This window comes from Mesoplodon densirostris, chromosome 6, assembly GCF_025265405.1.
Source record: "Mesoplodon densirostris isolate mMesDen1 chromosome 6, mMesDen1 primary haplotype, whole genome shotgun sequence".
NCBI classification, from domain to species: Eukaryota; Metazoa; Chordata; class Mammalia; order Artiodactyla; family Ziphiidae; genus Mesoplodon; species Mesoplodon densirostris.
Genome location: NC_082666.1, coordinates 7730497 through 7744200, shown reverse-complemented (window position 1 = coordinate 7744200; position 13704 = coordinate 7730497). Strand labels below are relative to the sequence as shown.

Sequence of the window (13704 nt, the reverse complement as noted above, 5' to 3'; positions counted from 1 at the left end):
GGAGTGCCTGGGGTCGCCTGTGTGAGGGCAAGTGCAGATGTAGACAACCCTCTCCTGCCACCCCCAGGTCAGCGCACCATCGGGGTCATCACTAAGCTGGACCTGATGGACGAGGGCACAGATGCCCGTGATGTTCTGGAGAACAAGCTGCTCCCGCTGCGCAGAGGTCGGCAGGCCACACACCTGACCCAGCCCACTGCCCCTCCTCGTAACACCGCCCCCCCACCCCCCGCAAGCCTGGTTGCCCCTGACCCCCACCCCATCCACAGGCTACATTGGAGTGGTGAACCGGAGCCAGAAGGACATCGATGGTAAGAAAGATATCACGGCTGCCTTGGCTGCTGAACGCAAGTTCTTCCTCTCCCACCCTTCCTACCGCCACTTGGCTGACCGCATGGGCACGCCCTACCTGCAGAAGGTCCTTAACCAGGTAGGTGCTCAGGCCAGGGTGAGGCCTGGGGAAACCGGCATGAGTACAGAATCATTTAAGCGTATTTTGTGAGGGTCGCCCCCTGTCCCACAGTGAGAGGTAGCACGAGAGCTTTGCTGACCGTTCCCTGTCCGGGGCCAGGAAGGGGAGCCCTAGGAACGCCCCAGAATGGAGAGAAGTCCAAGACCTTGTGTGGAGGGTGGCATGGACAAGGGCTTGGGCTTGGGGGCTAGGATTGGAGTGTGGTTGGCTAAAGACATTTGTTCCTTCTGAAATGGGGAGAGGCTGATCTGCGGAGGGGGTGATCCCAGGGGCTTCCCTAGGATGTTTCTCCATCCGGAATGGGGCTTCCAGAATTACTGAGGGGTGTGTGTGTGTATGTGTGTTGACAGTAGGAAGGCAGTGTGGTCTGGGACAAAACTGGGGTCTCTGGAGGCCACAGACCTGGGTTCCAGTCTCAGCTTTGTCACTCACCCACCAAGACTCTCCAGCTCTCTGAGCCTCTATTTCTGCACCTGTAAAATGGTGATAGTGGTGATGAGACCTGTTTCTTAGGGTCATTCTGCAGTTCAGGGAGATACTGCGTGTGGAGACCTAACCAGAGTGAGCCTCAGAACTTGAGAATTACCTTAGGGGAGGCCTTAAACCCAAAGGGCACAAGGGGGCAGTTTTCCAGCCATCACTGCCCCTGATTCATTTCATCTGGCTCTTGTGGTGTCTAAAACTATTAAATTAGTCAAAATCAGGTAATTTCAGATAAAAATCTAGATTTCTGGCTTCTACTGAAAATGGAGTTATTGACTCATTAATTCAATTAATACACCTCTGTGAGCACCTACTGTGTGCCAGTCCCTGCCCTCAGGCAGCTTTCATTCTGGTGGGCAGGACAGCAGTGGGCAGGGCTGTGGCTCTGCACCTCACCACGTCCACATGGGCCCCAGACATCCTGGCCCCTGCCTGGTCCTGTGGGCATTCTGGGTCTCTGACCATGGCCTTAACCCTTTCCTCGCCCCCACCGCCAGCAACTGACAAACCACATCCGGGACACACTGCCAGGGCTGCGGAACAAGCTTCAGAGCCAGCTGCTGTCCATTGAGAAGGAGGTGGAGGAGTACAAGAACTTCCGCCCTGATGACCCAGCACGCAAGACCAAGGCTCTGCTGCAGTGAGGCCCTCCCCAGCTCCTGAGTCCCCATCATGGGGCTGCCCCTCCCCCCAGCCTCTCAGCCCAGGGCTCTCCCAGGGCTCCCAGGGCTCCCTGCCTTGGGTTGCTGCTGCCCCCTCAGGTCTTACCACTCTCTCCCCAGGATGGTCCAGCAATTTGCTGTAGACTTTGAGAAGCGCATTGAGGGCTCAGGGGACCAGATCGACACCTATGAACTGTCGGGGGGAGCCCGCATCAACCGGATCTTCCATGAGCGCTTCCCCTTTGAGCTGGTCAAGGTAGGCAGACCCCCCAGGGGCAGGAGGGCTCAGGACTACCCTCCCACCCACCCACCTAAGACTCTCTCATGCGTACGTGTGCTGACCCCACTAGAGGCTCTGATGCCCAGCTCTGGGAGTGAGGTGGACCCTGTTTGACCTCCCAGGTAGCAGAACAGGCCCTGACTAGCCATCTCTTTGTCTCCTACACAGATGGAGTTTGACGAGAAGGAACTCCGAAGGGAGATCAGCTATGCCATCAAGAATATACATGGCATTAGGCACGTATTGGGACCAGGGGAGGGGAGCTGAACCCTGGAAGGCAGGAGGGGTCTAGTGCAGAGACAGAGGGAGTGATGGAGTGAGCCTCCCTGAGGAAGGACCAAGAGCCCTACCTAGTCGCAGTCTCCTCAACCCTGACTTTCTGGATCCAGCTTGGACAGGCTCTGGATAGGGGAGGTGGATGGGAGACCCAGGCCACCCTACGACCTGCAACCTGCTACCCTCCTTTGCTTGTCCCTGGGAGCAGCCCGGAGACTAGAACAGTGGGGTAGAGCCCGAGACACAGGTGGCTGGGGAAGCACCCTTCGGGCTTGGGCCCCCTGCCCATCCCCAGGGTAGGACATCTCCCCCCAGTGCTATCCAGCACAAAGCTGCCCAAAACACTGGGTAGGTCCTGGGGTGGAGCATCAGGTGTTAGTCTGTGAACCTTTTATGATGGGATGAGGCCTCTCAACCCTCCAGACCCTCCTACAGTCCCATTAGCCCGAAGTTGGCCCCATTCCACCCCACTTCCCTCCTCCTAGCCAACCCCAAGGCCTGTGGAGCCGGGACAAAGACTGGAAAATAGACTGTTCCTAAAAAGCTTAGCCCTGCTCCAGGGACCCAGATCTACACTGTCCATTCAACAAGAAAATTTAAAGCACCTGCTATGTGCCAGGCAGTGAACAAGACTAAAATGTCACTGCTTTCACGCAGGCTCAATTCCAAGGTTTAGCATGGAATTTACAGACTGCATTGGCTAAGGCACAGAAAAGAAAAAAAAATCTCCTTCCTAGTCTTAAAATAAAATGCTTTATTCCCAGAAAGGCTCTTAAAGAAAACCCAGTTTGACAGTTTTTAAACCATTTCTAGACATAGAACGTTTTGTATGAGCAGGATCTGAAGACAAAGCAGGACAAATGCGAGTTATAAGCAGACCTTGTCTTGCCCTAAAGAGCTTCAAATGAAAGGTCTTCTTCAGAATCCCTCCTGCCCATTTTACAGATGGGGACACTGAAGTCCAGAGAGGGGTAGTGGGAGGACCCCGAGGGCAGAGCTCAGGGGGGCGGGGCGGGGCCCTGGCCTGGTGCTCCTGGCAGGAGCCGGTCTGTGACACCGTGCCCTTCCTCCGCTCCGGGCGTTCAGAACGGGGCTCTTTACCCCAGACATGGCCTTTGAGACCATTGTGAAAAAGCAGGTGAAGAAGATCCGAGAACCGTGTCTCAAGTGTGTGGACATGGTTATCTCGGAGCTAATCAGCACCGTTAGACAGTGCACCAAGAAGGTAACCAGCTGCCCGGCCAGCCCCTGCCTCTGCCCCGCCCTGCTCTGCTGCCAGGCGCTCCTTCCCCACCTCCCCCAGTGCCTCCTGGTAGCATGTACAGACCTCAGCGGGGTGGGGGAGGCAGGCCACCACAGCCCAGGAGAGGGGGACTCTCTGAGGGGGCCTCACCCAGCCCCGGCCCCCAGACCAGGGGAACCAAGGGATTTAGACATTGGAAAGACAGGTATGATGGTGGCAATTGGCCCTGAGAGCCCACCAAGAGCTCCCCCAGCTCAGGGAGAAGAGGGGACCCTAAGCCCCCTCCCTGCTCTCAGAGGTGGGCTCATCTTTGGGGGCTCCAGGGAGGGGTCTTGGGGAAGTCTTGTCCCTGGAGACAGATGAAGTACAGGACCTTCTTGGGTGCTGCCCTAGGGGCCTGGACAACCAGAGGGATTCAGAGGACCCAGGTCAAGCAGGTACCCTGACTCCCCACTGTCCTTCATCTTCCCCATCTCACGCCATCCTCACTCAGGACCCTCACTCAGGACCCTCACTCAGGACCTTCCCCGTCCCTTTCATCCACATCCAGCCTTCCAGGGACAGAGCCCTCTCTGCTATGTCGTTTGAGCCTCACAGAACCACTCAAGGAGGGCACGGCAGGGTAGGGAGGATGGCGCACCCATTTCACAGCAGGAAAACTGAGGCTCGGGAGATCAAGTGACTTGCCCGAGGCCATATGAGCTAGGAGGTGGCAGAGCTGTTACTTGGAGCCAAGGCTTTGGACTCCAAGGCCAGTGCTCGTTTGATTCCACCCCCAGACTCCCTCCCTTTCCCCTCCCCACTGCTGCCCTGGCCCCTCTCTATCATTATCTCCACTCTTTCTGTCTTTCCTCTTCTCTCTCTGTCTTTCCAAACTGAGCTCCTCCAGACTCCTTAGGAGGAGAGGCAAAGGATGCCCCTTGAGGAGAAAGGGAAGGGCAGGGGTAGGGCAGGGAGCTGGAGAATGGCGATCAGGCAGCTACACAGCAACTCCAGAAGGCATCATCTGCCCCGTAGCCTATGGAAATGGAGCCCCCTGGAGTTGTGCAGTGCACAGCCTGGGCAGCTGAATGCAACAACCTTGGTGGAGAATAGGGAATGGTGCTGGGCTTTGGAGTCGGGATGAAGCGAATACAGGAGGTTCTGGGAAACCTAGAATTGAACAGAATGTGAGTGAGTGGGGTCCTGGCCTGGGTCAGCTCCTCAGCAGGACAGCATAGGAAAAGGACAAAGACGGCACAGGAAAAGAGAGAGAGGGCAGGCTCCGTGTAGCTGAAGAGTTGGGGAGAGGAGGGAGGCAAGCCCTGGGGAGAGAATATGAACTCAGTAAGTGCCCTTGGATGGGGCAGGGGCTTGGTCCCTCAGACCCCTCCCACGCCCTCAGAGCCCTGGGGGTTTCTTGGCAGCACCTGGGAGGTGCCAATCCAGATGGCGGCAGGAGGGCCAGGTCCCACGCTCACATTGTCTTCTCTTCTGTCTCTCTTTCTCTGTGTCGGTGTCTCTCTCTTCCCTTGTGTCCGTGCCATCCTCCACCCTGGACCCTGGCTCTGCTTGGCTTTCACTCCCCTCCTTCTCCTCACTCGCCCACCCCCGGCTGCTTCTACTCCTGTTCCCCTCCTCCTCCCCGGGTGCAGGACAGGCCTCTTCACACCTGACCTCGCTTTTGAAGCCACAGTGAAAAAGCAGGTGCAGAAGCTTAAAGAGCCCAGTATCAAGTGTGTGGATATGGTAGTCAGTGAGCTCACGGCCACCATCAGAAAGTGTAGCGAAAAGGTATGATGGCCGCCTGGGAGGGGCTGGGCCTGGCCACCTCTTCCTCATGGCCAGGGCCTCCCGTGGGCAAGAACCAACTGCTGAGCAAGCCCGGCAGCCTCTCAGCCACCCAAGTGGACCCAGACGCCCAGGCCGGCCCAGGGGATTCCTGGCCCCAAGGTCTCATGCCGGCTTCTAACCCTGGGTCTACTGTACTCATGATTCCTTCAGGCCCCCACCTCTGCCAGAAGACTTTGCTCTAACCCAAGCATCCTCTTTGATGCTTTGATGGCCGCTTTGATGGTGATGATGATAAGGAGATGGCCGCTGTTTACTGAGCACCTACTGTGTGCCAAGTACTAGGCTAAGTGCCTGCCCTTGTTATCTGACTTAATCCTTTTAACAACCCTAATCAGTGAGTAGTCTTATCCCCATTTTACAGATGACAAAACTGAGTCTCAGAAAAAAGCAGCAGAGTGGGATTCAGATTTAGGGAGGCTGAGGGAAGAGATCTGGGATCAGGGCCTCCTGGGGCAGGGGAGCTATCCCAGTCCCTCAAAACCAATTTGCCTAAAAGCATATTGGGTTACTCACTTTACTGTAATCCATACATGTTTGACAGGGTCAGCCTCTTTTGAGTCGTCCGTGACCTTTTAGATGGCTTTTTCCTATTTGTCTACTTCGGGGCATTTTGGGGACTTTTCGCCAGATTGTCTAAAGCAGTTCTTCCCAGGGGCCTGCATGAGCCCAGCCTCACTTGTATTTGAAAAACTCCCTACACTGGGAGGTGGGGGAACATCTGCCTTAACTTCATGTTTTAAATAAGCATCACGGTTTTCGTGGCTCATATATAATTAGTCCTGTGCGCCCCTTACACAATCCTATCTCACTTTTGCTCACTTCTGTGCCAAATGGGGGTAGATGAAGCAAATTAGCATCCACTCAGTGCCTGATCCAGGTGGAATCAAATCTGGGCTGGACTCTCCATTGCATAGTATATATCATGACATCTAAATCACGGTCCCACTGCGTCATGAATACTAAGCAATGCAATCTTAACTTTTGTTAAACTAAAAAATATCGAGTTTATTTTAAGCTGCCTCAAATCTCTTTACAAAAGAACACAAAATATATCTAAATTTTTTAAAATTTTGGGTTTTCGTTGTGAAAGGAACACATTCTCAATTAGAGAAAATTTGGAAAATGCCCAAGAGTGAAAAGGAGGCAACACACTCCCTTTCCAAGAGCCACACTGAGATTTTTGTACATTTCCTGCAAATACACTCCTTTTTTAAAAAAATGAAATTATCGGTATTGATTTTGTTCTGACCATACATGATTGTTACCAAAATATTCAAACTGCACAGAGAAAGCAAAAGTCCCTATAAACTCACAGCCCTAGAGATAAGGACTGGTAGCAGCACACCCTTCCTAACTAATTATTTATTTAACCTAATTATTTACATAATTACAAATATACACCGGTTTTCACCTAAAAGGGCTCACACTGACCACACTGATCCGTGAACTCTTCTTTTTTACTGAGCAATGTGGGGTGGAATCCTTGTAGTAGCTACGTAAAGATCATGCCCTTGAACAGCTGAATTGTATTCCACTGTAGCAATATGACATGATTTATGTATTCAATATCCTATTGACAGACATTTAGGTTGTTTCCACCTTTTTTTTTTCTTTTACAAACAGTGCTGCAGTGAATAGCCTTATAAATATATTTGTAGTACTTATCCTGTCATTTCTTTAGAGCAAATTTCTAGTATAGAATTGCCTAGTCAGTGGATGTGAGCACTCACAGTTTTGGTAACTTCTGCAAGATTTGCTCTCCAAAGAGTGTTCGCCAATTTATTCCTCCAAACTGTTTTTTCTATACATAGGTTTATTTACTTTGTTAGGTATTTACACTGTGAATATATTAGTATCCTGCTTTTTCTCTTAATAACATACATTTTGGTGGGTGTTATTACATAGTCTGTGTGAACATTTTTTTAATAAATTTATTTGTTTATTTATTTATTTAATTTTTGGCTGCGTTGGGTCTTCGTTGCTGCGCGCAGGCTTTCTCTAGTTGCGGCGAGCAGAGGCTACTCTTCGTTGCGGTGCGCGGGCTTCTCATTGCAGTGGCTTCTCTTGTTGCGGATCACGGGCTCTAGGCACACACCCTTCAGTAGTTGCAGTGTGTGGGCTCAGTAGCTGTGGCTCACCGGCTCTAGAGCACAGGCTCAGTAGTTGTGGCGCATGGGCTTAGTTGCTCCGCGGCATGTGGGATCTTCCGGGACCAGGGCTGGAACCCGTGTCCCCTGCATTGGCAGGTGGATTCTTAACCACTGCACCACCAGGGAAGTCCTTATGTGAACATTTTTAATGATTGCATAATATTCTATTGAATAGATCTATCACGGTTTACTTAACCATTTTCCTATTGGTGAACACTGAAACAGTCTCTAGTTTTTCAATATTATAAATACCCTGGCAATGAACATCTTTGTGTATAAAGAATTTTATTTTTCTTTCTCTAGGATTATTTCCTTAGGATAGATTCCTAGAAGACTGATTACTATATATAAACATTTAAAAACTGTGGAACACTTTGCTGAATTGCCTTCCAAAAAAGCACTAATTAGGGTAAATGGTAAGATTTTGGAAACAACCCAGATGTCCATCAAGAGGGGATTGACTATGGTATCACACAGACAATGAAAGACTATAGTTGTTAAAAGGGCAAGGGATATTTATTTCCATTCACGTTTCCTTCCACAATGTACTGTGGGGGGAAAAGCAGGTTTCAGAGACAAACGTATAGAATATGGGGGGGAAAGTAATATATATAAATGATAAATATATAAAATATATAATATAATATAATAATCTACATAAGTGATAAAATTCCAAAGGCATAGTTACTAACGATTATTTTAAGAAGGCAAAGAACACAGGAATTTTTTCATTGCTACTTCACAAACTTTAGTCATATTCAGATTTCTTACAGTGAGTCGGTAAATTTTTGTAAGGAGAAAAATTGATCAACAAAAACTTTAGAAAGGAAAGCTTATAACTTATGTCTAAAAAATTGCCTTTTAATTGATTTAATGCATAGTAGTTTTTTGTCTACATAGCAAAATTCACCCATCTTCCTCTTTTTTTTTCCCTCCCCAAATCTTCTAAATTTAGCAAGCCACTCCTGCTGATTATTCCTAGGCCTGCTGGGATTAGAGTTTCATCTCCGGATGAAATCTGGAGTTTAATGTCCAGCACAGGGTGTGCTGCTCAGTCCTCTCAACAACCCTAAGAGGGAAGGTGCCATGATTACCTCATTTCACACATGGAGAAACTGAGGCTCAGAGGGGTCCAAGCACTTTTCCAAGGAAGGTCAGCAGGGTAGGGGGCTGGCTTTGAACCGAGAGCCATGGTGGCTCCAGGGCCTGCATTCCTGACCACTAAACAGTGGGCTCCAGGCTGACTGCCCCACTTAGCCAAGACCTGAGAGAGAAAAGTTCCATTTTAAAAACTGGCTGAAAGTTCTGGAAATGCTCAGAGGCAGCCAGAATGGAAAAAGATGCTCAAAGGGAACAGAACTTCTCAAGGGGGCTGAGGCTGCCCTGTCATTTTTGACACATGGAAAACTTGACAAATGCAATATCCAGGCCGTTAGTGGGAGAACTGGTCATGCTCTTTGGCAAATTGCTCCCTCCTCCTCCCTCCTTGCCCCTCCCACAACGCCACCCAGGGAGGGAGCACTTGGGACCATCTCAGAGGAGGCTTTTCTGGTGGCCATGACTCGGTCCCAAATCTGCCCCAACTCGGGGATTGTGAGGAGTGATGGCCCATCCCTGAGCCTCTCGGGGCAGCAGGGTCCACTGGCCCCCTCCAGCCAGTGCTGTTTCTAAGCCCCGGCTCTCAGGCTGCCTCCCTCCCAGGTCCCCTGAGCTTGGCCACATGAGCCACACCCTTGGCAGAGCCACGGAACAGTCGCGGGGGGAGTGGGGAGGATGTGGCATCTCTCAAGTCTGCCTCTCCTGGGCTGGCATCCAGGGCGCTGCTCTCTCCCCCACCCTCCTGATGCCCCCCACCCCACCCCCGCCCCATCCCCTTGGCCTCCATCTTGCCCTCAGAATCACTACCTGTGACCCAGGCACGCTAACCTCCAGCTCTCTTCCCACATAGGGGGATCCACCTGTGGGGCCTGACCCAGGATGGGAAAAAGGGACAAGGTGTGGGTCTAGCTTTGCCCAGCCTGGGCCCCTCCATAGCAGAGGAGGAGGTCCCCTTGGGTAGACTCCCACCATCAGCAACTCAGCGAGTCCCCCTCTCCAGGGAGCTGCCTGTTCATGAGCCAGAGGGCAGAGGAGCCCATGTCTGCTCACCCTGGCAAGGAGGGCAAAGACTTCCATCCTTCATTCATCCCCTCATTCTTTCAACGGGCCCTCTTTGGGCACTGACAGTGTGCCCAGCCCTGGGCCCTACCTTCAGGGCAATTACAGCCCAGTTTGGGGAGGGAAGTGGGGTGGAGAGGGATGGGGCACATGGAGGTGGTCACAGTAGGCTTTCTGGAAGACACGATATTCAACAGAGTCCTGAAGGAGGTGTCAACCCAGGTTTTGTCCAGAGCCTGGCTGAGCTGAAGGCAGAGCCCACAGACAGTGGGGAAGGGTTTGGAGCAACTTCCCCTTTGGCCTCAGTTGATAAAAACTGCGGGGGGTGGCTGGGTAGAAGGGTGCTGCTGAGCTTCTACCCCCAAAGGAGTGGGGTAGAGACAGGCTGGCCAGCCAGCTCTGAGCCAGGCAGATGTGTCGGGGTAGTGGTGCCAGGACAGGGCATGCAAAGGGAGGCAAAGCCGGGTGGATTCTACCAAGAGGGCCCCCGCAGGGTACTGCTCATGCTGCTGGCACTCGCACTCTGCATGCCCACCCCACCCCCCAATGCCCTCGCATGCCTGTGCCTCCTGCATGTCCTTTGTGTGACTGCTGGTTTTCCCCTGCTCCCCTCCCCCAGCTCTGACAAGGAGCATTGCCTGTCCCCAGCCTGACTCAGGAGGCCACCTGGCACCTCAGGCCCTGCCCTCCCCGGATTCTCCCTGGATCATAACCTGCAGGCTGTTACCTGCCTGATTCCCCACCTGACTGTGCCTCCAAGCCTTTGAGGAGGCAAGGGGTAGCCCTGAGGATCAGTGAAAGTTTGGGGCGCTAACAGCGCCCCAAACAAAGGCCTCAATCGAATAGGTCTGTTTCCAAGATGGCTGCCACCAAGATGGCGGCCCAGGAGCAGGCTGATTCCCAAGGCATTTGTGCTCATGGGAACTGCCGGCACCCATGAAGTTGCCCAGGTAGGCTAGTGAAGAGGGCCCGGGACCGGGAAGACCCTTGACTTGCCATTTGGAACCCACAATTGGGGGAAAGGGGTGGCTGTGGCTTGGTGCCATCAGCTTCCTGGGCCCCCAGGTGTGGGGCATTCTGTGTGTCCCTCCCACCCCACGCCCCTGGATTCTGGTGGGGTTTGGGTGCCCCCTACCCGTGCCCCCAGTGTACGTGGCTCTCTCCCCTCCCCCCGCTCCCCAGCTCCAGCAGTACCCCCGGCTGCGGGAGGAGATGGAGCGCATCGTGACCACCCACATCCGGGAGCGCGAGGGTCGCACCAAGGAGCAGGTGAGCCCACGCGCCACCCCCTCTCCCCTCACCTTTCACTCCTGCCCTTGGGCTCACCTCCTTCTTCCCACTTTGTCTCTTCTGTCTCAGTCTCTCTTATACTTTCTCTCCTTGTATTAACTTTCTGCTTCTCTCTTGCTCTCTTTTTTGCTGTGAGAAAATATATACATAACATAAATTTTACTATTTTAACCACTTTAAATTGTGCAGTTCAGTGGTATTGAGTACATTCAGATTGCTGTGCAACCATCACCACCAATCATCTTCAGAACTTTTCATCTTCCTAAAATGAAACCCTGTCCCCCTTAAACAGTGACTCCTAGGGACTTCCCCGGCGGTCCAGTGGTTAAGACTCCACGCTCCCAATGCAGGGGGTGCGGGTTCAATCCCTGGTTGGGGAACGAAGATCCCACATGCCCCACAGTGAGGCCAAAAACAACAACAAAAAAATGACTCCCATTCCCCCTTCCTCCCAGCCCCTGGCAACCACCATTCTCCTTTCTGTTTCTATGAAGTTGATGACTCTAGGTACCTCATATAAGTGGAAGCATACATTTGTCCTTCTGTTTCTGGCTAACTTCACTTAGCATAATGTTCGCAAGCTTCATCCACGTTGTAGCACGTGTCAGAATATCTTTCCTTTTTAAGGCTGAATAATATTCCATTGTATGAATAGACCACATTTTGTTTATCCATTTTTTCCCACTTTTTGGCTATTGTGAATATTGCTGCTATGAACACAGGTGCACACGTATCTCTTGGAGAGCTTGCTTTTACATCTTTAGGGTATATTTCCAGAAATTGAATTGCTGGATCATGTGGTAATTCTATGTTTAATTTTTTGAGGACCTGCCATACAGTTTTCTAGAGAAGCTGCTCCATTTTACAATCCCACCATCTGCTTCTCAACTATCTATACTCTGGTCATCTCACTTTGGGCCTCTCTCTCTCTCTTTGCTGTTTCTCTGGGTCACCATACACCCCTCATAGTTGCCCTCCCTTCCTTTTATGTAGTCATTTATCAAATAGTCATTCATTCATTCATTCATTCATTCAATAAGAAGCATATTCCCTGAAAGCTCCTCTCAGCCATTCATTCATTCATTCATTCAATCAGAAGCACATTCCCTGAAAGCTCCTCTGAGCTGGGAGGAGCAGAGGTGAGCAGGCTCCCTCATGACCCTCACAAAGCTCACAGGCGAGTCCTTTTTCCTTGGCCATCTCCCTGTCATCTGCTGTCTATACCCACCTCTGGCTCCCAGTTTCCAGCTTCCATCCTCATACACCCCTTCTCCACAATGGTGCTGTCCCTAATCACTCACATTTTTGTTGCCGATGTTGTGTTTCTAAATCCTCACTGGTCTCTTTTTAATGACAAAATGGTAAATACTCAATAAAATATTCAATCAGTATAGAAATCATTAAATTACGAGTAAGTGTTCCTCCATTCACTCTTCCCCGCCCCCAGTCTCCCATAAAAGAACCATTATTAAAAGTGTGGTGTGTCTCCTTCCAGACATTTTCCCTAGGCACATACAGATTCCAGATTTCCTCTTACTCTTAAAGAATCACAATCCTGCAGTGTGTCTTGCCTTTTTTTCTCTGAAGATAATTGTAGCTAACATCAGTTGAGCACCTATTACAGGTCAGACCCATGACCTTCCTCCTCTCACTGTGTCTTCACCACTCCTGTGAGGCTGAAACCCTGCATTTGTGGAATTTGAAGCTCGGTGAGGAAGCAGCAGGGCCTGGGTCTGAACCCGGCAGTGAGCATCAGGAATGTCACCCCCATCACAATTTGGTTACAAATCCCATCACTCTTAATTATTTGCAAAGGGGATTTTCCCATGCCAGAATCTGGAAGTTATCCTCATTCTTCTGAACAGCTGTAGAGTGCCTTTCAGTTTAGAGGACACCATAATCTATTTCACCTTCTGATAGCCGTTGGCTTGTTCCCAGTTTTTCTCTGCAACAAACCACACCAGACTGAACACCCTGGTACATGTATCTTTGCTCACTCAAGGAGCTTATCTGTGAGATATAGTTCTAGAAGTGAATATATGCATTTTATTGTTGTCAACTATTGCCAAACTGCCCTCCAAGAAGGTGATACTCATTTACAGTTCCACCAATGGTATGTGAGAGAATCTGTCTTCCCACAGTTGTGCCCACACTGGTCATTATCAATATTTATTATTAATTTGATAGGTTAAAAAGGGGTCTCATTTTAACTTACATTTCTTTATTAATGAGAGGGAGCATTTTTTTGCATATCCTTATTGGTTGTATGCATTTCTTCTATGGGTTACCCATTCATGTTCTTGGACTATTTTGATTTGTGTTTCTTGTCTTCCACTTATTGATTTATAGGAACTCTTTGTTTATTATGGATACTATTATGGATACATTTATTTATTGTGGATTATACACTGATTTATTATGGACTCTATACATGCTGCAAGTATGCTTCTCCCAGCTTTTCATGCATTTTAAAACTCTGTGGTATCTTTTCCACTTTACTGCTGACCTGTGTATCCTTGAAGGTCATGCTCCTCATCGATATTGAACTGGCTTACATGAATACCAACCATGAGGACTTCATAGGCTTTGCCAAGTGAGTGCGCCCTGGTCAGAGAAGGTGACACCTCGTGTGACTGTGTGTGTATGTGTGTGTAGGACCCAGGCCTGTTGGGTTAAGCCTCTGGGTCTGGTGCCCACTGAGCAGTAGCAATGAAACCAGGCCTCTTGAGAGAAGTTTCTGGGACTCTTCTTTCTCTCCTCATTAGTGCTCAGCAGAGGAGCAACCAGATGAACAAGAAGAAGGCTTCAGGGAACCAGGTGAGTGAACTCCAGTGCCCCAGCCGGAGGGATGGAGGGTG

At 50.6% G+C, this 13704-nt stretch overlaps 1 protein-coding gene across 13 annotated transcripts in view; it reads left to right on the top strand.

The window, feature by feature from the left end:
- Positions 1–13704, top strand: part of DNM1 (dynamin 1) — a 46198-nt gene that overhangs the window by 17216 nt on the left and 15278 nt on the right. For 8 of the 13 annotated variants that reach the window (XM_060102535.1, XM_060102529.1, XM_060102527.1 and 5 more), the window contains exons 5-13: positions 68–166; positions 270–430; positions 1453–1595; positions 1738–1873; positions 2066–2133; positions 3260–3398; positions 10739–10825; positions 13369–13439; positions 13612–13663. In XM_060102535.1, coding sequence (XP_059958518.1) covers positions 68–166; positions 270–430; positions 1453–1595; positions 1738–1873; positions 2066–2133; positions 3260–3398; positions 10739–10825; positions 13369–13439; positions 13612–13663 — 956 coding nt within the window. Of the gene's footprint in view, positions 1–67; positions 167–269; positions 431–1452; positions 1596–1737; positions 1874–2065; positions 2134–3259; positions 3399–5050; positions 5190–10738; positions 10826–13368; positions 13440–13611; positions 13665–13704 lie in introns of all 13 variants that reach the window. The other 5 variants (XM_060102536.1, XM_060102537.1, XM_060102531.1 and 2 more) reach the window with 2 other exon arrangements.